The 26,933-nt window shown below is 44.6% G+C and overlaps 2 protein-coding genes across 10 annotated transcripts in view; one reads left to right on the top strand and one right to left on the bottom strand.

Annotated features, from left to right (window-relative positions):
• Positions 1-6,581, top strand: part of CDC42BPA (CDC42 binding protein kinase alpha) — a 153,202-nt gene extending 146,621 nt beyond the window's left edge. For 6 of the 8 annotated variants that reach the window (XM_042876263.1, XM_042876248.1, XM_042876244.1 and 3 more), the window contains 2 exons: positions 1-158; positions 1,895-6,581. In XM_042876263.1, the coding sequence (XP_042732197.1) occupies positions 1-158; positions 1,895-2,026 (290 nt within the window). In that variant the 3' untranslated portion in view covers positions 2,027-6,581. Of the gene's footprint in view, positions 159-1,894 lie in introns of those variants that run through there. The other 2 variants (XM_042876279.1, XM_042876273.1) reach the window with 2 other exon arrangements.
• Positions 6,582-8,614: 2,033 nt separating this feature from the next.
• The window catches only part of COQ8A (coenzyme Q8A), a 33,984-nt gene continuing 15,665 nt past the window's right edge, over positions 8,615-26,933 (bottom strand). For both annotated transcript variants that reach the window (XM_042882561.1, XM_042882553.1), the window contains exons 6-15: positions 21,007-21,129; positions 17,771-17,856; positions 16,570-16,710; positions 15,591-15,672; positions 14,142-14,235; positions 13,158-13,299; positions 11,578-11,685; positions 11,341-11,406; positions 10,455-10,541; positions 8,615-10,016 (exon numbers count right to left, since the gene is read on the bottom strand). In XM_042882561.1, the coding sequence (XP_042738495.1) occupies positions 9,723-10,016; positions 10,455-10,541; positions 11,341-11,406; positions 11,578-11,685; positions 13,158-13,299; positions 14,142-14,235; positions 15,591-15,672; positions 16,570-16,710; positions 17,771-17,856; positions 21,007-21,129 (1,223 nt within the window). In that variant the 3' untranslated portion in view covers positions 8,615-9,722. The remainder of the gene's footprint in view (positions 10,017-10,454; positions 10,542-11,340; positions 11,407-11,577; positions 11,686-13,157; positions 13,300-14,141; positions 14,236-15,590; positions 15,673-16,569; positions 16,711-17,770; positions 17,857-21,006; positions 21,130-26,933) is intronic.

Here is a 26,933-nt window from a genome sequence, read left to right as displayed (position 1 = left end):
GATCATCTGCACAAAATGGCAGTGCATTGCGGAGGGAATTCTCAGGAGGTAGCTATGGAGCAAAGCGTCAGCCTATGGCATCGCCCTCAGATGGTTCCTTATCCTCTGGTGGCCTGGACCAAGGCAGTGATGCACCAACAAGGGACTATGAGCGAGAGGTGAGTGATAGGATAAAGAGGAAAAAATCTAAGTGCATTGATAAAGATGAGGAAGTTAAATTATGTTGTGGGTTTGGTGTAACTCCTTGATTGCCTGCAAGGTTGGGAATCCCTGTTGAAATGAAAACTCACTGTTGAATTTGCAAACTTTTATTTCTTGTGTTTCAAGTTGTGCTGATAAGACTCTGTATGTGATTGTCCCCTGGTGTGTGGCAGTGGTGACACTGCACCTCAAATATTATGGTCAGTTTTGGGCCCCTCACTACAAGGATACTGAGTTGCTTATGTGTGTGCTGAGAAAAGTAACAAAGCTGGTGAAGGGACCAGAAAACAAGGCTTGTGAGGGAATTGGGGTTATTTAGTCTGCAGAGAATGAGGCTGAGGGGGGAACCTCATCGCTCTGTACCATTACTTGAAAGGAGGTTGCAGTGAGGAGGATGTCAGTCTCTTTTCTCAGGACACAAGTGATAAGGTGTGAGAAAACAGCCTCCAGTTGTACCAGTGCAGGTTCAGGCTGGACATTTGGAAGAATTTCTTCACGGAAGGGGTGGTCAAGCATTAGAGCTGGCTGCCCAGGGAAGTGCTGGAGTCTCCATCCCTGAAGGTATTTTAGAGGTGTGTGAATGTGGCACTCAGGGACATGGTTTACAGATGGGACTCGGTAGGTCAGCTTGATGATTGGACTTGATCTGGAAGGTGTTTTCCAACCTAGATGGTTCTGATTCTTTTTCAACTCTGGTCCTGGTATTTAACGTGCAGAAAATTCTCACTCTGCTCCTTACCTGGGATTTCAGGAGCAGTGAGGCTTCCAAAAATACTGGCTGAGCAGACTAACAGCTTGATAGCAACCTCTCACAGCTTGAAGCGCTGATACTCCTTCTGTCCTTTATTTGCAAAGACTCTTAAGCTGTAGTAGCAAACATTTCACAGCAGGTATTTTGTTGTAGTATTCACTCTTGAGTGTGTGAAGTTAATGAGATTACTTAAGAATTATCATGTAACAATTCCATTTAGAGCAGAAACTGGATTTAATCATTTATATACTGTGCAAAACAAAAGTATCGTTACAACAGGACAGCAGTGCTAAACTCAGTCCTTTCAACCAAGAAAGTTATATGTAGAAGAGTTCAATCTGAAGTTGGCCAGCAAAACTTCCCCAGACTGTTTTCTAACCAAGAAATGTGAAAATTCAGAGATCACACAGGATTTTCACTGTACAAAAAATATATCCTTCCAGTTAAAACTGGCAGGCAAGCGTCAGCCCAAATACAGGTCAGACGTATTTGCACTCTGCTGTGCTGTGGAAGAGCTAACTAGACTGACTTGATCTGGGTGGATTGAATTAATTTCCTGTGAGCATCACAGAAGAAACTGTGATGAAGCCTATACAATGCAGATTCCACTGTTTAGTACAGGAGCATCTCAGATCTGCGAAAAGGCAGGAGATGGAGCTCACAGTCTGACGCTACACACTGTCGATGCAGAGTGATCTGTACTCTGCAAGAATCCCACAGCTGCTGTGTCCTTCTGTCCCCATCAGGTTACACATGCTGTAAGCAGACTGATCTGACAGTTTACTCTTAATTCACACCCCTGCCAAGAAAACTTCTCAGTATTTTGGGGCACAAAATATGTGCATGCTTGTGATTCCAGTCACTTGTTGCTCAGACACCTGCACTCACTCAAACTTTCCATCCTGTTACTTACTGGTGTTTTTCTGTGTATTTTGGCTGCAGGACTCCGACTCGCCGAGACACTCCACTGCGTCGAACAGCTCCAACCTCAGCAGTCCTCCCAGCCCTGTTTCTCCTCACAAGACCAAGAGCCTCTCCCTGGAGAGCTCTGACCACGTGAGTTGGGACTCATGAACTGCTTCAGCATTCAGATTTGACACTACAGCAGCTTGCTGTCCCCTTCACTTGCTCCAGTTCACACCTTCACCATCCTAACCCCCCTCATTCCCCGCCCGAAAGTCAACTGGGAGCCGGGTAGAGAGGAAGGTAGAAGCTGGTTGTCTGCAGCACTGCCTCACCCTCCCTTTCCCAGATTTGACAGCAGCGAATGAGTAAAGCTAGGGTGTTGGTAAATATCAGATGCTGTAGATTTGTCTTAGTGTTGGTTTCATCTTTTGCGATTACAGCTGCTTTCATTTTCAAAGACATATATTTATCCTACCCCACAATTCCCTCAAAAGTAACTTAAATAGACCAGACCAGTATCGGCAAGAGAAAATTTAGAGGGATTTTTTTTTCGTACAATAGCTCATTGTACTGTACAGAAGCAGCACAGAGACCCCTTCCCCTGCATGGGGAATGATTGGTATGTCAGAGGCACATAAAAGCTTTCAGCCACCATGTTTGAATGTCTATCTGATTGTTGCCAGCAAATACTTATTGATTAAGATGATGCATATTTTACTACACTACAGAGTTTAAATAAATACACAGATGTTAGAGTAAAATATGTATGTATATATTAAAAAAGGAAAAAAAAAAAAAAGAAAAAAAAAAGCATTGTGTATGCAGCAGAAGATGGATGCTTATTTAAGAGAGCCTTTAATTTAAGATTTGTGTTGTCCCTGTTTTCATACTCAATGATATCCAGATTTGGAGGCCTGGCCTAAAACCTTTCACAGGACAGATATTCCGTTCGCATATCATTTGCTGCACTGCTGGGAGAAGCCCCTGCAGTACTTTCCCAACGTTTCTTTATTTCTGGCAGTAGCATCTGAGGCTATAATTCCTAAGCTCGTGTTAATCCCGTCCTTTGCAAAAACGACAGTGGTTGGAAAGCGACCCCTCTGCCCCGACACCCGAGGGCACCCATCAGCCAGCTGGCCATGCTGGGTGCTGGTGTGTGGCTGTGCAGCTGCAAAACCTGCAGTGGAGGTCCTTACAGAAGCAAGGGAGCTCAGTGCCACAGGATTCAGCAGGAAAACTGTTTCCCTGGGTCAGACTTTGACCGGGCTTCACTAGGAAGGGAGCAGTCTTCCACATCTCTTTCATCATCCCTTAACAGAAACCTGTTGTTACCAAATAATAGTTTATAATACACATCAGCCAAATGAGTGCTCTTACTCTGAAGCTAGCTGCTGCTGGCTGTGCTGTCACTGTAGCAATGACAAACCTTGAAGACTGACCTCACACTGTTCACACTGTGGCCGTCACAGATGCCTGGTCACCCACAACTGCCGTGCGGGTAAGGTTGGTTCTCCTCTCCCTCCCAACCCGTGCTGTGGGTCTGTGCAATTTGCAGTTGTTTCTTTGTGCTCACCTGCTGTTCGGTTCCAGTCGCAGGCCAGGAAGATAGAAAGTATTGCAGTGGATGACAGAGGCCAGTGAGGTTGCAGAAATAAGTAAAAAGCTGAAGCTGGTCACGCAGTCACCGGAATAAATTGAGAAACTGACGTACAAAGGGATGGTAAGAGGAAGATCTCTCTCTCTCGTTAGGTAGCAAGGCAGATGTGTTTTTCATTTAGGAGTGTTCAGATGAGCCTCTTTTCTCAGTAGTATTGTTGCTGGCATTATACTATGACCATACTCAAACATGTAAGGGCTTTTTGTATTTAGAGTACTGTTTTTTGTGGGTTTCAGAAACTTGCTATGGCTCTTAAACCATTCCATATTCTTGCAGTTAGCAGTAATACTGTGTTTCAACCGCATAGAAATGTTTGGAGTTTTCCAGTTTCTGTCTTCTGTAATGGAAGTTATAGGTAAGTTCAGACTGTGTACAGGTATGAGCTAAGTGTGGAACAGGGGATGAGACACAGAGATCATCGCCTGCACCATTTTATCCTGCTGGATCTCCTCAGTAAGATTTCTTTTTCACCCTGAATCACAGCTTGTCCAAGCTTGTCAGTGTTACATTAGGACAGGAATTCAACATTGTTTTAAACATTGTTTCAAAACCTGTCTCTCTCCAGTTTGGGTTTTTTGGAGTAGCAAAACGGTAATGGTGGTTTGTTTTCATTTCAAAGCTACCAGTGTTGCAAGCCCGGCATTTAATACTAAAGGCCTTAGCCAGCAGCTTAGCACTTGCAGTCAATTCCTTCTAGAACTGATTTTCATCTTTGTGAGGGACAGAGAGGCAGGGCATTATTGGCATCACTAGAACTCCACATCAGCTTCTTTCTACAGGCTGCCTATTGCTTCCAGTATAGCCACTGCTTTTCCCCACAATTCCCTCCTTTTGGTGAAGCATGTCCACACACTTCTCGAAGCCTTTGCAGACTAGTTTTGTATTTACTGTATGTTGTATTTAAACATTAATCTTATTTTGATATCGAGAGAAGGCATTTAAACAATAGTCACGTAAGGTAGAGCCGCCTGTGCAACACGTCCCCTGAGAGAGGGTCACCACATCGTCCTTGTGGGCGTTTCTGTAGCTGAGTTCATGCTCTGTCTGAAAATGGAGCCCACAGAGCCATGACACAGCAAACAAAACGACCACATGTGCCCGTTTACTGTGTCCTGGTGCCTGCAATCTACTGCTACTCCAACCCGCTGCAAACAGGCATTTTCAGGCAGAGCAGAGGGCAGCTGTGTGACACAACACTCCACAGGAGGAGAGCTCCACAGGACTGCACTGTTTGTGCACCACAGTTTCTAAGCCTGGGCATTTTCCTTTAGGATTACTATATTTAATCGGTAGGTTGGTACTGTGCATTTTGTTACGCATCTGTTAAAAAGAGAAACAGCAACTGTTCTCTCAGTTGAAAAGCAAATGACCACATCACTTATTGGTAAAGCGAAATGTCGTCTTGGGACTTGAATAGCTTTTATGTATTTGGGGACCATTTGATTATACATTCGATTTTAAACCATGCTTATCTTTTTTGTTGGCACAAACACTGAAAACAAAAGCGTTCTGTAGCTGAGCTTTACACATTGGGCTGGGACAAGCAGCTCGGTCATTTGAACTGTAGGACTTTTGCCTGGTATCTCAATGACAGTTGTCTTTTAAGGTTTGATGTCTGCTGCTTTGCACTGTAGCATTGTTTCACCTCCACAGTTTGAGGGCTGTAACTTGTCTGGGGAGCTTGAAACCTCCCCTTCAGTCTGTGACTGTAGCATATGTCCTGTGTACACAGTTATGTGTCTAGCTGATTTTTTCCTTTTGGCTGAGACTGAAGGTGTCTTGCATTTATGACACAAACATATGGGCTATTGGTTTTTTGCTTTTTATTGTTAATTTTGCAGGCAACAAAGGATGTGAAGATTCAGGCAGCTACTAAGGACTCCAGGTTAGAGAATGCAAAGGTTTGGTCAGTAGGTTTCCCCTGTGCGTGCATGGACACAGACGTGCTTTCCTTCCACATATCCTACACCCAAAAGCAGGGTTGGAGTACACTCTGCTCCGTTCTATCTGGCCTGTAGTAAACAGCCGGTGGCTCCAAAACCCATCCATGTAGCTGTGGAATTGGCTGCTTTTCCTCTCAGTTAGCTGCTGCAGCTTGTTAGGAATGCATGTTTTGCTCATCTTAGCGAGTTTCATAACTTGCTGTGCCTGATTTGGTTCTGGTAAACTGAACAGCCACCTGTGTCAGTCTCAGGTATGCAGCAGAGGGAAGTAAAGGGTCTTGTCGTAACAAAGAAGTCCCCAGAGCATCCTGTTCTTTCTCATTCCGTTTTATGCACTTCGTTTAGTTTTATGCAAATACATTGAAGGTCAAATCTATCACAGTGCAACTACCCCTACCTCCTTAGCCTGGGAATCAAAGTGGCACATGTAGCTTCAGCTGGGGGTTTGGGTTTTTCTTTTTACATAGGAGTCGGTTGCTCAAAGGTAGTGGGATGGTTTTCTGCACTAGCACCAAAGCACGCAGAAGGGCGCAGGTGTGTTCAGGCTGTGTTTGGCAGGTGCCCTCAGAAGCAGGCCTATGGACGTTCCATGCTAAATTCCAACTCTGCTTTGTCTTTCTTTTCAGCCGCAGCTTTGTGTAACCTGTTTTCACTTTGCATTTAAGAAAGTCTCATCCACAGGGAAGAAATCCACAAACAAACCAGTGTTGGTAATTCAGAGCAATTATACCTGCCTTTTTATGTATGACAGTTTCATATCATTTATTTTTAAAATATGGGATTTTTTAGGTTTTTCATTGTAATATTATTGTACAGTTTTGCATGGCATAGATGTAATCACTTTTTTGTTTTAGATTATAAAAGCTGACAAGTGTGCGTGTGGGGGAAAGATTCTGCTTTTTGCCTCTTCTCACTATTTTGTTTAATGCCCTCAGTGTTGTAGGGGACATTGTAAGAGATTCTCTGCTACAGAACAATGATGTAGATTCTTTTGCACAGAAATATTTAAGGTGGAAAAGTCAACAATGTAAAAATGACTCACCACCAATATTTTATGTTGGTAACACTTAATATTAACCTACTTTGATGTACTGCAATAAAACAGGGAACTGTTAGAAATGTAGACGTTTTGTCTTTTTTTCTTCTCATACCTCTGCTTAAGCTTTGAGGAAGTGATGTAATTGTGGTTTTGAAAATATAATGGGCATATTTAATGCATCTGCATGAGGACATGGGGAAGAAAAGTAGTGCAATTCTATTCAGCTTATCACCTTTCAGAAAAACTTACCCAAACCCTTATACTTTTTGCTGTAGCTTGGTGGAACGCTGCCTATTCCTTGCGCTGTGACCTGTGCAGTCACCTTTGGTTCCACAGTGCACGGCAGCGGGCCTGCTGGTGTCGAGGCATTAGAGAAGTAGGAAGTGAGCTGTGTGTCAGGGGCCCTGTTCATCTCCCAGCACTCATTTTCTGTCTTGATGCAGTACACAGAGTGAGTAAAACAGTCTGTACAGCACTGCTACCGTGCAGCTTCACAGAAGCAAATGTAACCTCTGGTTTGCCCTGTGGAACTAAGAACTGCTTCTGTAAGAGGAACTTTCTGGAACGTACAAGTTTGCTGCAGCAGAGGAACATTCAAACCCGTGCCCTGCTTGTAGCTCAAGCAAATTCACTAGCAGCATGGAGCAAGCAGCAGTGATATGATAGTCTTGCTCCTTGAAAAATGTCATGACTCTTTTGACTTCAAGCCAGAGCACAGTGGTTCTTGCTCTTTATACTCTGAAGCAATTCCTCATGTCACAAAACTCTGGCCAAATCTGCAGAAATTATTAAGGCATTTGGAACGTGCACAAAAGGCCAGGAGAAGCAGGGCCTGAGCTCTCCTTAGCTCTCCTACTAAGGGAACAGTTCACCTTCCGCCACTTGTTATCCTTAAGGCAAATGCAAAACAACTCCATTGTTCATTCTTTAACAAGCAGTATCTCTCTAGGGAAGGGAATTGTTTGCTGAGAATTAAACACCCGTGCCCCAGCGTGGCATCCAGAGCTGTGGTCACACAAACACTGCATAGCAAACCTCAATAGCTGTGCCTGCTGGAAAAATTGAACAGTAATGCAGTTGTGTGGTGGTTTTTTTTTGTTTTGTCTTCCTCACAAGTCTTCTAAACTTCTAGCTGTCAGTCTTCAGGGACAGAAGATTTGCTCTGAAGTTTACCTAGCCCAAGGCATGACAGCTTTTTGTACTTTGCTTCTTAAGCACTAATGTAAGCATTAATATCTTAAACAATTCCAACATTTTTTACAGCTGCAAGGTGTAGATCCAGAAGAAACTATTTACTACATCACGTAGATCAGAACCCAAAGCACCAAGATAAGCTACTCCACTAAAGTTAAGCAGCTTTATGCCAAATGATTATTTCACTCAATAGCAGAGTTCATACTTCTCAAAGGATTAGGACTAACCTGAGGAGGACTTTTAGTACTGGATCTTTCTGAAGCAAAGTCTTAAATGAAGCAGATACATGCTTATGGTCGTGGAAGAAAGGTAACGCAATAACCTGTTCCCTTATTCCTCAGCCTCCTGAGAGAGGCTGTGCATTCACTTACCTATTCTTTACCTCCGGAAGCGTCAGAGGTCAGGATTTCTCACAGTGTACCGAAGTCTAAGATCATACAACCCTCTGGCATTCCTGGGCTGCATTAACTCAATAGGATCAGCGGAGTCTGCTGCTGAGGACGCCTGCCTTACTCGCACCAGGTAAGCATCAACTCTCACTGCCACTTTCTTCACAAGTGGGAGAAGGACAAAAATACCCATGTCCAGAATACTTGTAACAGAGTAGGAAGGGAAAAACAAACAAAACAAGTCTGTTGCTAGGGACTGTTAGTGGGCAGGCAGATGTTCAGGCTGGCATTGCTCTGGCTCCTGGTAACCTTATTAGCACCACTGTTTGTGTGTGACAGAGCTGGAGTGGAAGGATGAAGTAATAAACAGGGCACAGATGATTTTGCAATGGTCACCACAATTTGTGGAACCAAAAAACACAACAGGAAGGCACCTGGAAGCCTCCCCTTCTCCTCTGCTGTTTATTCCACAGATTAGCACCTGAGTCAATTGGGTACTCATTACCCCAATAGAAGACAGAAAAACTGCAGGCCCACCGCACAAGCACTTGTTTATTGAAATCAGAACTCGTACAGGTACAGGGCTTCGTACAAAAATCTAAGAAAGTTTGCTAGCTTGACTTCAATAGTTGAAAATTGTGCGTCTGGTTTTAAACGTGTCATATCAGCAAAAGCTTGAAATATTCACGCGAGACAGGAGGTGTTTGGCTGCCTTGCCATAAGCTTTGCGTTACCAGAAAACAGCCACAAAGACAGACTCACTTGTTAAGAGTCCAGCAAGCAATCAGTGTCAGAGATGGAACTTATCTAACTCAATATCAGGAAAGATGATAGCTACCAGACAGTGAAGAAACCCACTATCTGTGCTGAGATATAGTACTGTTGGTTAAGCATTTGTCTCCCAGAACCAAAGACTGTGAGAGTGTGTGTGTTTGTGTGTGTGTGTTTAAAAAAAATCTTGGCACTCAATTCTCAGACTTCTTTTTAAATGTTTCCTATGTTTGCTTTGCAAGCCAAAGAGGAGTAGAAAGCTTAAAACCTCATGCTATGTACACACACACGTACACCCCTTGTATTAAATCAGTGTCAGTAAAATCCAGGGGGGTTCTTGGACTGCCACCACTTGACTTACAAAACCAGGGCAAAAGGGGGAGACCTCGTGGTAGGGGTACACCTTGGTATTTCATTCTATAACGAAAACTACTTGAATTCCACCTTATCAAGAAAGAATGAAGGTTTTTTTTAAAAAAAAAAAACAAGTATTTCTGGGGGAAGAATTACCAACGGATTTCAATACTGAATTCCACTCTTGCTCTCCTCCACCTACCCATTATAAAACCCGATCACTGTGCAGCCACCATCACAATGTTAAAAATGTATTCAAGGTAGTTGGCTGGTGCCTTGAAACAGTACAGAAGCACTTGTGCTATTTTCCTGCAAGCTGCAGGCTGTACTGGCAGTCTTAGTTTAGGACAGACAGAACATGAAAGAACAAACTTTGTCCGCGTGAAACACACGCTTGGCTTCCAAGGCACAGGCTGCTGCAAATCAAGAGGATGGAGAGCTACAACGGAACACATGGGAGGCTAGAACGCTCTTTGCAAGGCGCAAACTGTGCCCTCAGAACATTAGTTCATTCTTACTAATCCTCTGGCTTCTTGCCCCTACTGCTCCAATATTTGCTGTATGCCTCTTTGAACATGTTTTTGCAAGGAATTTTGGCCTTCAGTTTGGTGCAGATAAGGAAAGAACCCCCCATCTTCCGATGAAGAGAGTAGGTCTCTTCTGGTGGAGGAACAAGCCGATGCTTCAGCATGACTGGAATTAAACCATGGATCTTTTCAGTGGTGCTCTGGTTGCCAAAATCAAAAGGTTCTTCAGATGCAAAAGCCTCTCCCAGGATGAGGACAGCGTTTAAGTGGGCATCTTCCATTTCCTGCACAAAGTAAAGAGGCACAAATAGCATCACTAAATATCTTAAAGACCAGAGAGGAAAAGAAAAAATGCTAATACTAACAACTGCAGCTTAGAGAAATACCTAGCTATACCCACAATGAAGATAACCCCTAGATGCTGACAGACCAAGCAACAGCTGTTTAACGTAGCTTCAAGCAGCTGTCTGTTCAGCCACAAGACTGCAGCAGCATCACCACCTGCAAGGTCTTGCCAGGGGATAAAGAGAGGAGGGAACTGGGGATATCATTGCGGCTCTTGCTGTCATAAGAAATGGGAGAACAAGAGCTGAAGCACTTTTTGCCTTCCTCCCTCAGCCCAGCAACGGGGCTTTCACGCCACCGTCAAGAAATTGCAGAAGACCTGCAGTCTTCAAACCTTTCATTGCCCATCACTAAAAGCAGATGCTTCACCTCCGTACCTTGACTTCATAGCCAGTGAGGAATTTCATTTCAATGGACTTCTTCAGTACTCTCTCTCTGTCCATGTCAGCAGCTGCCTTGATTACCTGAATAGGAACATCACTTTCAGGAGATCTGGATGATAACTGACATGTTTTCAGACTACAGTTTCATTTTCTTGCCTCTATTCCCCTTTTTTGGGGGTCTGCACATTGACCAGTCTAAGAGCTATTGAAACAAAGATGCAGCTAGTGGCTCTGCAAAGCTTTCTCCTGTAACTGTATACAGGCCAGAGAACATAAAAGACATCCAAAAAAGCTGCATGACCAATCACTTCATCACTGCAAAAACACAATAGAACTAACTGTGAGAAGCTTTAGGTGAGGTCTGCTGGCCCCTGCAGCTCAATTTAGCAAATGCAGAAAAAGGGGATCAAGAAGGAAGCACACATGACTGCAGAAATTTGCAAGTCTGCGACAGGAAAAGACAGGGAACACAGAACGAGCAATTCCTAAACACCCTCATATAAAAAAAAAAATAAAAAAAATCAATGAATTCCAAGTGGGTGAGTGAGAAGAGGGCATGCCCTTCCGGACACTCTGCTGCCTAACTCCCCTGGTAAGCAGCATTACAGTCCTCCACATTTGTCATTTAGTTTAAGCATCAGAATACAGGAAGCCAGAGATTTGCAGCAGACATGTATAAGGCATGGGACAAAAGTAAGGGATAAAACCAGAACGGAGATTTCATCTCCATCCCTGCTTCCCTCCACAACTGAAAGCAGATTCTAATACAAACACAAAGTGATACAGCTAAGAGAAATGAGCTTTGGAAATACTCTGAAGAACCCCAGAGGAGCATTCTAAGAGACACTGCAACATTCTAAGACACACTGCAACTTCTCACCTCGATGTAAACATCGGTGAACTTCTCATCAAATCCTCGTGTTGCTCCAAAGTCCAGCAGAGCCACCTGGAAATGGACAAACTTTTTTGTATTACAGCATCAACCACTTAAGGAAAGCTTGTCATCAGAAGACACCCAACATGTTCAGGAACTCATAAAACTTTGGGAGTGGAGAACAATCAAGAACTGGTGAAAAGCAGCTCCTGTACAGGCAGAAGGGGTGCTGCCTGAACTTACCTTGTGCAGCTGCGGGTCATAGAAGAAGTTGGACCAGTTGGGGTCAGTCTGCATGTACCTGAACTCAAACAGCTCCCGCAGACACAGGACCAGAATGTTGTGACAAATCTTGAAAATCAGACAGAATAAGAAAAAGTCAGCAGGGTGGAAGGCCTATTCACACATGTAATTTACAGCACACATAATTAGCACACAGGAACACGTCTCCACACTGGCAGGAACTATCTGCTTCATGCTGCAAAACTCCTGAACTTGCTGAGAGGTTGCGTCTCAGCAGTGTCTTCACTGTGCAAGAATGGGCGCAGCGGCAGAGGTGAGGAACACCAGCAGGGTATTACAGCCTACCCTGTAATAGAAAGCCCTGCAGAGCATGGCCAAAGTGAAGCCAGCGTGGCTCACAGGACTCAAGATGCCCTGTTCCACAGCATTTTGAGTTGAAGGCATGAAAGGACCTAAAAGAGGAGAACCTCTTCATTTAAAGCTGCTCAACAATGTACAGAGCTAGGTCCAAACCATTAGGGGAGAAGCAGCAAGCAGACAGCTTGGGCCTGGCAGGCATAGGGGGCAGCAAAAGCAGTAGTCTCCATAAAACCCACAACTGTATTACATACAGCAGAGCTTCTCTGTGAGGATTTTTAAGCTACAGCCTAAGAACTGCCAGCCTCATTGTGCCTGTCTTCCAGCAAAGCACCACTTTCAAAACAGACAAGAACAGTAAATGCAAATCAGGCCATTTGGGTCAGAAAGCTACACCAATAACTTCAGTTCATCACTTAAAGGAAAAAGGCTGTACCACCCCAGGTTATAGCCTGCTAAACTGTTAGAAGTAGCCCTGATGATCGAGCAGCCCATTCAAGAGGACAAGCAGCTCAGGGATCACAGGCAACCAGTTCTGGCATAACATCAAGCTCAGTATGGTGCACTTTTCCCCAGTGACCTGCTAACAGCTGGTAACTCACAAGGCAAAAAAACCCACCAAACCCATATCCAAATACCAGTATAGCTATTCCTGCTACTAGAACAGCTGCTTCTCCTACAACAGCACTCCAGTCCCTTGCTATATTCAGCACCAATGCCTGGTCACAACCACATCCCTGCTCCTTTTTACTGCGAGGTACTCTTCCAGCAGACCTCAGGCCAGAGGTGATACCCAGCCATTTGGGTGTAGGGGGAGGTGGAGATACTTCTGCACTCTCACCCAAGAAAACAGCTGAAAAGCAAAACCCTTCCTCCCCCAGCTGACAATTCCTCCCAGGCTTAGGGTCATCTGAGAGAAACAGAGCAGAAGTTACTCAAGCTACCTTTCCTTCACCTACCATTGCCACTCACCCTCTTCAAACTGCTCCCTGTGCACAACTGCCAGTGCCTGTAAGGTCTAAACCAGCCTAGGGAAAACTCAGCACTGCTCCCAAATTCACTACACAGAAACCTTTTGAGAGACTCCAGGCAATCTTGCCAACTCCAGCCCTGCATTACACTTCTCAGAGTTTGCCCTCCCACAAACCCTCAGACTCCCACTCAGAAGAGAGGCCCCAGCCATGCTTCTCCGAGCTAGGTGAAAAGAGACCACCCAACAGTACCTCATTTCGGATCTCCTGGCTCAGCCCTACAGCTTGATCCAAGGGGAAGCCAGACACCAGCTCTGTGGTCAGGACATGTTTGCTGCACAGCTCATCCACTACTCTTGGAACGTAAAAGAAGGGGTGGTCTTTCAGCAGCTCCCTAGGACATGGAGAAAGGAGAGGGAAAGGTTAGGAGTGCCACGAGCACACAAGTCCCTCTGCAACACCTTGCACAACACACAGCCCCTTCATGCAACCTAAGGCAGCACTGCTGCACACTCCTCACACCCTGGCTGCAGCTGTCAGGGGACGTTTTGCTCAAGAGTTACAATAAAGATCAAGTCACCAGGAGCCATGCCACCAGTTACAGCTGCTGATGACTCCTGAGGTCACATCATCTGCTGAAGCAGCAGCATTAGGACACTGAGGGCACTGGGCTCCTTTGCTCAACCTACTCCACTTCAGAGCAAGACTACATTTACAGAAGAAACTGTGAGAGAGAAAGAAAGCAAGCCATGCCACAGGAACAGTTCTGCAGGGGGCAAAGCCTGCCTGCAGCAGCACTCCCAGGTCCAGGCTTAGCATAAAAGCAGTCTGTACACCAGCACTGTAATGAGAAAAGGGAGCAGCCAGTGCTGGTGACAATAATTGCTGTGAGAGGGGTGAACTGAAAACGCTCCTAGATGAAAGAGAATCTTACCATAGCTAGAACAGCACTGCAGCCTGCCCTCAAGAGTTACTACAATACCTTTATGCTGAAAGAGAGGACACCAGCTGCCTGCTGCATCCCCTAGCTCTGATATTCAGCAACAGTTCAGCTAAATGAAAACATACCTAGCCTAGCTGAGAAGAGGTGGTAACACAAGGGGTCACAAGCACAGACTATTCCCTTGTGTCCTGAGGGCATGCAATTCACCTCCCATCTGCTCCTGAAGTTAAGGCACCTCTCTGCATTTCACACGCACACGCAGAGAAAGGTTGAAGGCACTGATGTGAACTTACTGGAATTTCTTCGCGCAGGCAGCTTCTCTCTGGTAGTCGCACTCCAGGGCCAGCTCTCTGCTCAGGACTTCAATCAAGTGCTCAGGGAACAAACCTTAAAAGCCAAACAGCAGAAAATAAAGAAAGCTTTGGGGGAAAGAAATAAAAAGAGCTCCTCAGATTAAGCTTGCCAGAGCTGCAGCTGAGGAACAGCCTGCTACCAGCCAGCTCTGGGCTGAAGAGTGGAAGAAGCCCCAGAGACCAACATGCATTTTCAAGTTGATAGAAGTTCTGCATGTAATCCCAGGCTGTGGCAAACAGCTGATGCATAGCAGTATAAATTCACACTGTGCTTGTACAGCCAGACCCACCTCTTCCGCTCTCCCACCCCTCAACCCAAGCTGCTTGTTCCTGCTGTTGTGCTCAAGGCAGCTCTTGTGTGGTGCTGACATGGCTCCGCAGTGAGACACACCAAGGAGCAGAAGCACCCAAAAACCAGCCTTGGCAAATGCAAGAAAAACAAAACAAAAAACTCTCCAGACAGTGTCTGCCTGCAACTAGGAGCACTGCATAAAAACAGTCACATGACTACACATGAGCTGCACATGGCCAGGGCCTGAATTGCCAAATCTGGATCTTCCCAGTCTTGGAGGTGGAAAACCCAACTGTGCCTTGGGTCAGACACAGCTTGAACTACAGCTTCTGCAGGGCCCTGCCCAGGCATCATAGAGGAACTGTCACTTCGTCAGCACGCAGCCTGGCTTAAGGGCAACGTTTGTACAGTCCTGCTGAGATTTACAGCTGCTGCACATGGTGTGGGGGAAGAAAAGCAGTAAATCCTGCATTTGCTCCTGAAAAATGAGTGTACTCAAGTGCTGGGACTTCGAGATATGCCCAGTTCAGCATTTACACCTCTCCACAACTCTGGGATAAGCAGAGAATGACAGGCAGAGGGCTACAGAAAACACAGGGAAGAATGAGTTCTGCCAGCTGTGCCAGAAAATAACAGGGATAAAGTATGACTACATGTCAACACTGCCATGCTTCAAGCCTAGAAAGCCATCAAAAGTGAGTATTACCCAGACACTTGCAAAGAGTACCAATGGGTCCTTGACTACAAAGAGCACACAGACAAAAGCACTTTACTTTGCTGTGTGCATGCATGTATATGCGGCCGTGAACATGACAAAAAAACCAAACAGGTGAACTTCCCATGCCATTGAGTGATGCAGTGGCAGCTCTGCATTAGGAAAGGGAAGTGAAGTACAGCTCCCCAAGTTGGCCCTGCATCCACAGCCACTACATTCTGCTTTCTTTAAGAAATCACCTCCTAGAGAGACTAAGAAGGAGTTCTAGATTCTTTCCACTGTTTCCTCTCTCCATTGTATGGAGAGAAGCAGGCAAGATGCAGTTTGAAAGGTGTTGGCAGATCTCAACATGTATCAAAGGAACAAAACTGTGTCTTTTTACCTTCAGGCAGAATATTGCTCATGCTCAGGACAGTCATCAGGTTATTAACATCGCTGTTAATGCTCTGGGCAACTCCAGGGTACTGCAGAACAGAATTGGAAATTACAATGTTGAGACTAGGTAAACTCAGAGAATCTAGTTTTACAAGGTAAGATAAAGAGACTCCCAGCTCAACATGAACTAAATCTCTATATAGCCATCTACAGCCTACAAATATATGAGGGCATACTCCTTTAACAGCTTGTTTAGAGCCCAGGATCTAAAATGGGCCACAGAGAGCCCAGGTGACATTTACCCCTGGCAAACAGAACAACCTCTCAGTTCCACTGACATGGAATCTTTAGCATGTGAAAGAAATCCTGAGTCATGAAACCCAGCAACACACAAATCCCTCAGACACACAAATCCCAGTGGCAGCAGTCAGCCATTTCCCTAACACAGCTGAAAGCACATGTCACTGACAGCACCAGAGTGTTTCACACATAGCAGCACAGCAAACAATGAGACCTCAGCCCATTGCTGGCAAAGGCTCCTACTCCTGTTTTTTTTCACCTAGTCTGTAAAGATGTGTACGCTGCTGTGGAGCAGAATGCACATTGGTGCCACTTTCCATTGCTGTTGCCTTGGCGTAACTTCAGATATCACTCTGGACAGAACTAGTTTGAAAAAAAGCATGTGCTTCTCAAGGCCTGTGTGCATCCCAGAGACAGGGCTGACAGGTAGAACCCTTACACACAGCATTAGCAGGTATAATCAGTCCCTCAGCACCATTAGCCCCACATTGCAGAGATGTGTGAGAGGTCGTCTAAGCTCAGACAGTGCCCCAAGCTAACTCTGCTGGAATTAGGGTATGACATTGCTGGATCCATGTTTCATTTGTATGAAAATGTTTATTTATTTAGCAGTAAACATACTTATGCAACTCCACTGCCTATCTGTGGAGCACAAGCAAGAGAAGAGGCTGGTCTGTAAAGCTCACCTGAATTTTCATAGCAACTTCTTTTCCATTTTTTAAGCGTGCCAGGTGAACCTGACCAATTGAAGCAGCAGCAAAAGGGCGTTCTTCAAAGGATTCCAGTTTGTCTCTCCAGTTGGGGCCAAGGTCATTGTTCAGCGTTTTCTATAAATGAAAGGAAAGCATTAGGAGACAGAAAGCAAAGATTTAAAATTTTCTTTGTTTGAAGTCATGTTTCTCTAAAGTTACTTGCACTGAGTACCTACACTCTGCTTTCTAGATTACCTGCCCTCCCTTCCTCCCACTGAGCATGCAATTGCATGGAGCAGTCCAGCCAGCAGTGGTTCCCCTCACTAGACAGATTCTGAGCAAATCTATGTGAGGCTGTGTTACTGTGGCCGAAAGAGCAGCTATCCTGAGCACAAACACCACAGTCTTAGGAATAAAAGTGGTCTTTTTGGGGCCACTGGTTATCTTCCAGAGAATGAGCAAGGAATTAGATTTCCTTCTCTTCCATCATGACAAGCTGATCAGAAGCAAACCAGGCATGCAAGAGTGACTCTCTTTAAAGGCAATATTGAAAATTAAACACCACAACTTGCATTAACAGCTTTTTTGTTACACTGCCAGACTGCCATGCTTAGGTGCTGGCTCTGCTCAGTGTCTTTCAGTAGTACTGGCAACTGCGTTTGCATTACCCTTCACATCTTAATTATCCAAGAGAGGGAGAGAGAAAGAGAACATCTATGAAAGGAAAGCAAACAGCTTGCTTCATTCAAACTCTTCTTGAAGCTGGGTTAGATACAACCAAAAAGACAAAATTGCCAAAATTTCCATTAGACTCAGACTTGAGAGTTTGTTTTTAAAACGGGATTTAGGCAATTCTAAACACTGCTTTAACACCCATGAGAAAGAAAGTGAGGCTATATTAAACAAGACCCACATGTTCATATTTGTATGTAACTTCGTGTTTCACTAGCATGGCTTCAGGAAATCACCCACATTTTTCCTTTGCCTAGAGCCGAATTTCTATGTATGGGAGAGAAATAGCAGCACACAGTTGAGATTAGGAATCACATGTCACCAACAACTGAAAAAAAATGCAGCCTGTACTGAGGGAGCACTCTTACTTGTCAGCCTCCCCCACTGGGGTATGTAACATGACATTTATTCTGTTATTGCCCCTCCTACCCAGTAAGCAGGAAGGAACAGGAATCTTCCTCACCATCATCTGCTTTATTGGCATGAAGTCGGCACTCTGACGTACGCGCTCAAAAATTCTCTGGAGGTGCGGATTGATGAAGGCATCATCTGCCAAGGGGAAAAGCAAACAGCAGTCAGTGCAGGCACTGCATTCCTCTGTTGTTCTTCAGCACGCAAAGTAACAGATGCCTGCACTTCAAGTCAGGTTCTCCTGTCCCCAAGCACATCTCAGTGGTGGTTATGAAAGTAATTCTAGCTCAGAAATAGCATGCCCACAAGTGAACCCTTAGGCAGACCTCCTGAAGCATCACACCTCTGGAAATGAGCCAAACAGAAGTCCTGCATGCACGCAGCAAGAGGAAAAAAACTACTCGTTCCTCCTCACTCCCATCAAAAACAGCCTATTACCTGAAATTCTCCTAGGCTTATCTCCTGCTGCAGCTAGAGGAAGTTTCTGCACCCTCTCCCAGTCAACAATGGAAAGACAAAGTATGAATACACCAGAAAACACGCTGAGAAACCTCTTATACTTTGGAATCAAACATCCGTTGTCATGATGGTCACTGTCCAGGTTGGGAGAAGTCAAGATCCCACACATCCAGTAACAGCTCCACCAAGAGCAATGGGCAGCTCTGCACAGCACAGAGGCTTTTGCTACAATGGCAGATTGCACAGCCTCAAAGAGCAAAGTGCTCTGCCCAAGCCTGTCATCTGCCAGCCATACAGCATTCAGACAGGATGCCGTGTCGTGGACACGGATTACAGAAGAAACCTTCTGGAGAGTCATCCCAATGACCCCAAGTTTATGGTATGGTTTAATCCAATTCATTCCAAGGGACAGCAGTTTCTCTAGAAAGCTGTGCAATATTAAAACACCACTTACGCAAGTGCTGGACTCAGAGTAACCACTGTTCAGCATCTGCTTTTGTAAACAACTCAAATGAATTGGGAATTTAGCAAACATATTTTTACCTTCGTAAGAAAGCATTGGGAGAAGAGGGGTCTTGAAAGATTGGCCCTCTCCCACAAGCAAAAGGTTTCTACAACAGAGAAAGCCACTTGCTCTGGCAAACATTTGGTTCCATTAAGAGTTGTAGAGGAATGAGATTTCTCTGCTGCTCTCCCAGCTCTGGAAACAAGCCCTGGCTACCAGCCTTATTTTTGAGAACCTGTACGTTTCTGATATTCATGTGAAAGTCCATCATTGATGGGCATTTACAAACACATGTACAGCTGTAAGCCTATCCCAGGAAACAAGACAAACAGCCACATTAAGAGCACTGCCCACTCTCCTGGGAAGTGGAGTGGGAAGGAACTGGGGAGGAAGTAAAAACACATAATGCAGAGAGCAACATAAAAAAGCAACAACAAAACTCCCCTTAAAACTGTCAAATCTCCAATATTTCCTAGAGCACATGCACCTTAACTGAGTGGTTTTGGCATCCCTGTGCATGACCTTCAGGAACGTGGGTTCTTAACAGAACTGCTCATTTCCAGAAGCAGACACCAAACTTTTTAAGGTAACTGCTTTGAAATTTCTGGCTGGTTTAGCCTGCAGGTGCTCAGCTGCACCTGGACAAGGCGACATTCAATTAGCACATAACTCTATTAAGACAAGAAGCCATTTCAAACTCACTAGGTCACTGAGAAGCCCAAGATGTGGCAGGAACTGTGCTAAAACAACTTGTCCAAATTGTCAGCCCAAGAACATGGGCTGCTGCAGTGTTGAAAGTACCTTTCACCACGACTGTAGCACTGCAGGATTCCAAGGTCCTGTGATCTCCCTAAGCAACGTAGCACACCACACACTTGTCAGAGGAGTCAGACAAGGGCTGCGCAGTGCCACTGCGGTTGGTAAAGTCCTGCATGTTCTTGACACCTGAGTGAAGTCAGTTGGCAAGTGTCCCAAACTCCCGCCAAAGCTCAACAACATTAGGAGGTAGCAGGCAAATTACAAAAATCCAGAGTATTTCTGTTCCTCAGAGATGGTCTTTCACAGCTACAACCTTTACAACCAGACTCTAGGCACATATCAGTGCAACTCATAACAGTGTCCTAAGAATTTTAATTTAGTCTCCATCTACAGTACACAAGTTAACTTCAGAGCCTATTTCCAGACATGGCTCACTTATTCCACATGTGGGGCACTGGCCACACAAAATACAGAATAGATAACTCCCAAATCTGCACTGTGAACTACTGGTAGCAACACCTGGCAGCTTCCGGAGGGTGAGAAAAGAGCATACTGCCTTTGACATATCTACTGCTGCCTGCCACCTAGCTTGGTCAGTGCTGCCATCAGCCCAGCACACACACACAATACGTGATGAGCAAATGAGCAATAATGTCATACCACCATTGGCTAGCCCAAGTTATATAATACTATATGAGATCCAGCCTTAGTAAACACCTACAAAAATTCAGGTAGAAGCACAAACCAATCTGAGCACTTCAAACTCCCAGACAACTGACTCTGTTTCAGCGACATCTAAAAAGCCATTTCCAGACAAGTGTAAAAGCTGTTTTTTGGTGGCTCTTTCCTTCCCCATTTTGTTGGGCAGGAAGGTGAAGCAGATAGGTTCAGATAAAGTTTGAAATCAACACAGCTGCTATCTTCCAGGAGTAATCAAACTAGTAAGTTCAGTACAAAGACACAGCTGACCCTCATGCCTTCACCTGTGATCACGGACTTCAGAGCCTGATGCAGTAAGTCAGTATGAAATCTCTTCTGGAGAGAAAACTGTTTTGTGTACTTGATAAGATTATCAGCTATGCTGTTTTTTCTAGCAAAGTTTCTGAGCATGTGAATCACCAACAGGTTGCTGTAACAGGAGAGAGCTGTGGATATTATTTCAAACACTTCTGGTGAACAAAGAACAGGATCATGTTCTTTTCTTCTTCTCCTTTCTAGCAGGAGGCTTGTGAGCAGAGTGTGATACAGCTCTGCTTCTCCACTGCTTTTTAGCACAGGCAGTAAAATTCTGGAGTCATCTAATTTTCAATTGATTTCAGTTGTGTGCCTGACTGAGCTGCAATAGGGGCACTGGGAAAGCAGCAGTATCTATACATAAGTTATTTCAGACTGGGATTAGGCTGAACTGAATCAAACATATCACCATTGCTGTCCTCACATTAGAGAGCTGCATGCCTAATGTCCGCATTCACTTTGCGCTGACACATTTCAGACAGCCTGCAACATATCACAAGAAACTGACAGGCAGCACAGCTGATGAAGATAGAACCTGTGTCCCCACTTACCTTGGATGCTTAACATCTGTCCCAGCTTCAGTGCTGCCCCCCGGACCTTGCACAAGGTTCTCACAATTCTTTCTGCGTTGGCCTCCGACAGGAACGGGCTGGAATCCATCACCGCTTTCTTTCCTGAGGGCAAGGAGAGAAAGCTTATGGATGAAAATCACCCTCAACTCAGTAAGCTCACTCCTCAAGCCCACAGTCAACAAGAGACTTGCTTTTCCTTGGAGAAAAAATTAGGACTACAACCCAGTCTTCACTGCAACCCAGGGGCATGAATACATTTGCGTCGTACTCTCTGGTTGAGGCATTGCTGGCTTGAGGGCCAGCAGCACTGAGACACAGCAGCACAGGCATCCATGGAGGTTATGAAAAGTGTCCAGGATGGTGGTGTTTGAATTGGCTGTACCAGATAGCTCAGTCTAACACACTACACAAAGGTTTCCCAAGTCTTATGGCATAGGCTGTTGTATAGTCATAGCTTCAGAAGAACAGCAAGGGTGAGACACAGCAAGGGGAACTGTCAAAAACCTTGACAGCACACTGGGATTTTCTGAGAACATGCTCACAGGGTGGGAGCAGAGCTCATACCAGCACCCAACCTCCTTTTCCATATCCAGTATTCTTGCCTGAGACACACACATGAACACACTGCTGTGCAGCTGTACTTCTAAAGCATGCACTAGCCATCAGTAGAAAGCAGACATAGTTTTCACTTTTCTGAGTCCATAATTGCATTATTCATAAACTGAAATCCACTGTCTCCTAATGCACAGGTAAAACAAACTGTCCAACACCACAACCCCAGAACATCACGGTTGCATACAGCATCTTGAAAAAGCATCAGATTTTGTGATGAGGTTATAAAGCCAGCGAAATCTAAGGAGGTTGTTCTCACAGGAGAAGCCCAGTAGGAGCTCTCATCGGGGATACCACATTTTTCTTTGACAACTGTCAGAGGAAATCATTTCCAGATATCTTTCCTTCCTACATCCTCAAATACGTGTACCATTTCTCACCACGTTCTTACAGGCAACTTGCTACTGAGAAAAATACCTAGTTTAGATAGAAGGACATCCCAGCGATGATACGGTTACTTGTTCCAATGCAAGCAACAGCTTATGCAGAACACAGTCCAAAATATACAGACTCAAACATATACGTTCCTGTCCCCAAAGAAGGATTGACTTAATTTTATTTCTTTTTAAAGAGGAAAGGGAAGGAGGAGAGAAAGAGAGCAACTGGATTTTTTGATCCCTTTGGGTGAAGCAACCCAGAACTCCTTCTCCAGTAGGACAGCTCCTCCAGCTTCCAGAGCAGGGACAGAAGGGGTGGGCAGGCACCCACCAACCACTTCTCTTGGAGCTGCTCAGCGCCTGCTGACAGAGAACCAAGCAGGAGGGAGGTCAGGCCTTACAGCCAGGCTGCAGAGATCGGAGCTGATATGTTGATCTTCAAGCTACTCTGTTTTCAACACTTCAGAGGAAAGGGTACAACAGATAAAACAGCTGAAGCCAACATGTATGATAAGCAGAGCCTGAAAGAGCACAGCAGCTGCAATGGCCCTGATGATCTCAGACAGATGGAAATTACTGGTGTGCCGTACAGTGATTACAGCAACAAGAGATCCTCTCCATGTCCAGCTAGCTCTTAGGAATGTATACAAAGAGAGCTCAGATTGGCCAGGGGACAGGGAAAAAATAGTACAGGAATGCTTGAGGCATGTACTGAGTTCTGGCTCTCAACTGCCCATGAGAAAAATTCTGGGTCCTTAGCAATGATGAGACAAACAGTCCCTCTCACAAGCTCCAGACACATAGGAGCAAAGGAAACTACTAAGTTAAAGCCCTGCCTTCCTTCATAACGCCTGCACACACAAATACCCTATTCTGAGAGTACAGCAGGATGAGTTAGTTAATGATTAAAGTCACTTCCAGAAGCCAACGAATCCTAACAAAGAATTTTTATCAGAGAAGCAGCCCTGCAGAGGCACTCATTCTCTTTTCCTGGCAAGCACCTCATTGAAATCAAGACAAGAAGGGCACTACCTAATCAACAATCTGTCCAAAAGTAGATGATTAGCTGTTGCTTGTTTATGTACATTGCTAAAAGTGGGCATGAACAAGCAGCTAACCTGAAAGCAAGAGTCAAAAGTAGTTTTATGTAAATTTCAGTGAAGAAACAACATAAAAAACAGGCAGTCTTCCACAAGTAGGTGGAAGACAACAGGTATAAAGTGCAGCAGAGTTCATCAAAATATGTTCTGTGTAAATTTTCATTAAGCTCTTCCCAGAGATAGCAAGCAACGTTTGATACTAGAAACTATTTGCTTTTCACTTCAAGATCAGAATATTTTTTTCCACTGGCACAGGCTGCCCAGAGAAGCTCTGGATGCCCCATCTCTAGAAGTGTTCAAAGCCAGGTTGCATGGGGCCCTGAGTAGCCAACCACGACATGGGGGTTGAAACCAGATGATCTCTAAGGTTCCTTCCACCCTAAGCCAATCCATAATTCTATGACTTGGCACGTATTTGTTTTTAGGACCATCTGCCATACAAACCTTGGAGCAAGGGAACAGTCCGGAACACAACCCAAGCACTTAAGACTAACAATTCAAGGAGATTGTGTTTCTTCTTTCCTTAAGGAAACACACATGCTCAGAGCTGGGCTGATGCTGCCTATCAGGATGGCCTAGTATATAAGCCATTAATAAGTTACTAATTTGACCTTGAATCCACAACGCCTTTCTGCTAGTAATGGCAATATTTAACTGGGCAGTGTTTCATTTTTATTCATGGAAATTTGTTCTGCTCTCCCTTACCCAGCCCCTCTAACACTGTGCACTTACACACTAAATACAGTGACTGCCACCGCAGACACCAATGACTCAAGAGGGTCTTTTAAAATCAGTCTAACAAGAAAATTTTCACTGGAAATAAAGCATGGCCATTTTTTTTTAGAGTAAGATGAGAACCTAACCAGTTATCAAAGCACTTAAAGAGGGCAGCCATATGCCTCCAAGCCCTTAAAAAGGCCCCTGCAATTCCACACAGAAATTGGTGGTGAAAATTATTTATGCTAGCATTGTTACTAGAGAACGCACAGGAAAGCAGACATTTGCAGTCTCTCTGTTTGATAACAGCAGGGGCAAGACAACAGGAGTACAAACCATACTAGAAGGACCTGCTGCTCAGGAGTTTGGGGCTTGCAATTTTGTGTTTGTAGGATGCTTCCAGCCCTGTTTCACAGGAGTGACATTTTCAGTTGTACTTACTGAGCAGGAGGAAAGGAAACCAAGAGAAGACTCCTTCCAGTCACTCCTGAATGCCACCACAAGTGTGAAATTCTCAGGCATGCCTTTCATCATATATGTGTCCTGCTTGTTTGGTGTTCCAAGAAATTACTGTTAATATAGTGTAGCAGTGGCAAGAGAAATGACTTCTAATTAACTTCCAGAAAACAGGACAATATGTCATTCTCAGACAAGAGCCTTAGTAACCTTATGGTGCTGGCAGCCAGAAAAATCTTTCAACCCAGACACAAATGCCACAAGTTGAAGTCATCAGTGGAGTGCAGAGGTACTTTTTTGTTTGCCTGTTTACAGAAAAAAGAAATAAGAGGCAGAGGTACTTACACAAGAGTTTTCCTCCCCTGATAGCAAAGGCTGGTATTGCCAGAAAGAGCAGTAAGAAAATGGGATCTTGGACCCAAATCTACATACATGTCCTCTGACATGCATGTCTGCAGCAACAGAGCCCTCAGAGAGAGGTCTCATCCAGAATCATAGAATGGCTTGGGTTGGAAGGGACCTCAGAGATCATCTATTTCCAAGCCCCCAGCTGTGGGCCCCCAGCTCTGCCCCTCCACCAGCTCAGGCTGCCCAGGGCCCACCCAACCTGGCCTGGAGCACCTTCAGGGATGGGACACCACAGCTCTCTGGGCAACCTGTGCCAGTGCTTCACCACTCAGAGTGAAGAATTTCTTCCTACCCTTTCACCTAAACTTCCCCTCTTTCAGTTTAAATCCATTCCCCCTTGTCCTGTCGCTACCAACTGTCATAAGAAGCTGGTCCCCCTCCTGCTTGTAAGCTCCTTTCAAGTCTGCATTGAGGTCTCCCTGCAGAAAGTCATACCCACTGTAGAGTCCTGTGGAAAACATGGCCAAGGACACTATAGCTAGAGGCTGTGGTTAACTGAAGAGCAGCGAGAGTGAGAGCCTAGATCACCCACAGTCCTTCTCATGTTCTTGGTTTGAGACACTCCAAGAAAGCAAGAGGGCTAAAATAGTCTTTTCCTTCTGCCTTACTTCAACACCACTCTTGTCCAATTCTCCTCTACAAAGTATAACCAATGCTCCAAGATCTTATCTAAGCAGATAACAGCAAGAAGCAAAAATGAAAGCAAGTAAGACAGCTAAAAATAAAATCCAGGTAATTTTTCCAACTGCCTTGCCCAGCAGTTAAGTCAGCAGCCTTCACTGCCATATATACTAACCAAGGTTTGTTCAAGAAAATTACTTTTTCAGAACATGACTCAGCCTGCAGGGCAGACATCTGGCCCCAGGTTACAGTTACAGAGGAAAACAATCATTTCCCTAGCAAGAGGAAAAATACCTTGAGCCACAATTTCCTTATTTCAAGAAAAAGTGTCTGTTGCCTTCTAAATAAACAAATATATATATTTATCTTTTCATGCTGTAAGGCTGAGAAACAAAGCTTATGTATTCCAGCAAATTTCGTAGATCTGCAAGCTCTTGTTCATGCTTTAGTGTGTGCCTAATTAGAAAATAATCTGACAAGCAGAGAAATACCAACAACCGTGCAATTCCTTCTCTGCTTAAAGCAAGGCAAATCATTAACTTCCAACAGGTATGAACAACCTGTCAAACATCACAAGCACAAAAAGCAAAAGATTTCAAGTGTTCTCTAGAGGATGGGTCATGTTTGCCTACATGCGTGCTCTTAAATGAAAGCAAAGGAACTCATCCAGCCTCAAAAACCTCAGGCCATGGAGAGAAAACTCTGCCAAAGATCCTCTTCCTTTGCTGGGCTGCTCTGCATTGCCTAGTTGTAAGGGAATACAAAAATGCACATCATCAGGTAGCATCCAGAGCAGTACACAACCTTTTCCTTCCCCTCCACTGCCAGGAACGTATCAGTTCTTCTGTGGGTTTGCCTTTATTTTGTTTTTGAGGTCTTGGTGGTTTAATTTGTTTCAGGGAGTGAGATACAGAACTGTAATTTGGTTGGTTGATTTTTATTTTTCCAATTCCAAGCCACTGCAGTACCTCCTGAAATTGAGGTTCTCACTTCCTCAGTCTCCATCCCTACTAAAAAAGGGACAAAAAAAAAAAAAGACACAAACTGGCCTGGTAGTACAATACTAATGGCCACAGAGTAAATGAGAACTGCTGGGTACTCCTAGGTTATCACAAAGCAACGCTTCTGAACAAAAAAACATTTGACTCTTTCTTTCCTTTGAACTTCTAAGTGCAAAAGGTTATCCTTTTTGTCATTTCCTTCTTGTCACTAGAAATTATCTAAACATAAACATACAAGCCAAACCATACAGAGCAGCTGAAGACCATGCAGCCTGCAATAATTCTAACAACTTTATACTTTGCAGCGCACCACCGAAACGTTTCACTGATAAGGAACAAGCCTTGAACCATAAATCTAAAATAATCTTACATTTTCTAGCAAAGAACACTCAAGTACTTTTTATGCTGTAAGCCATTCACCCACATGGTACCATTCTATACCACTGCAGTCTACCAAAGCATAAGCCTAGAAAACAGCCACCATAAGGCAGCCAAGTATAACGCAGCAACATTTTTACCTCCAACTTCAAATAAGCTGCATGGATACAAAAACTGTTCAGAGAAAGTAAAAAAAAAAAAGATACTACAAGTAGAGAAATGCCATTTAGCAGGTA

This window comes from Lagopus leucura, unplaced genomic scaffold (genome assembly GCF_019238085.1).
Source record: "Lagopus leucura isolate 7727_CA_CO unplaced genomic scaffold, USGS_WTPT01 Super-Scaffold_73, whole genome shotgun sequence".
Taxonomy (NCBI): domain Eukaryota; kingdom Metazoa; phylum Chordata; class Aves; order Galliformes; family Phasianidae; genus Lagopus; species Lagopus leucura.
This window is presented reverse-complemented; position numbering and strand designations above follow the sequence as displayed.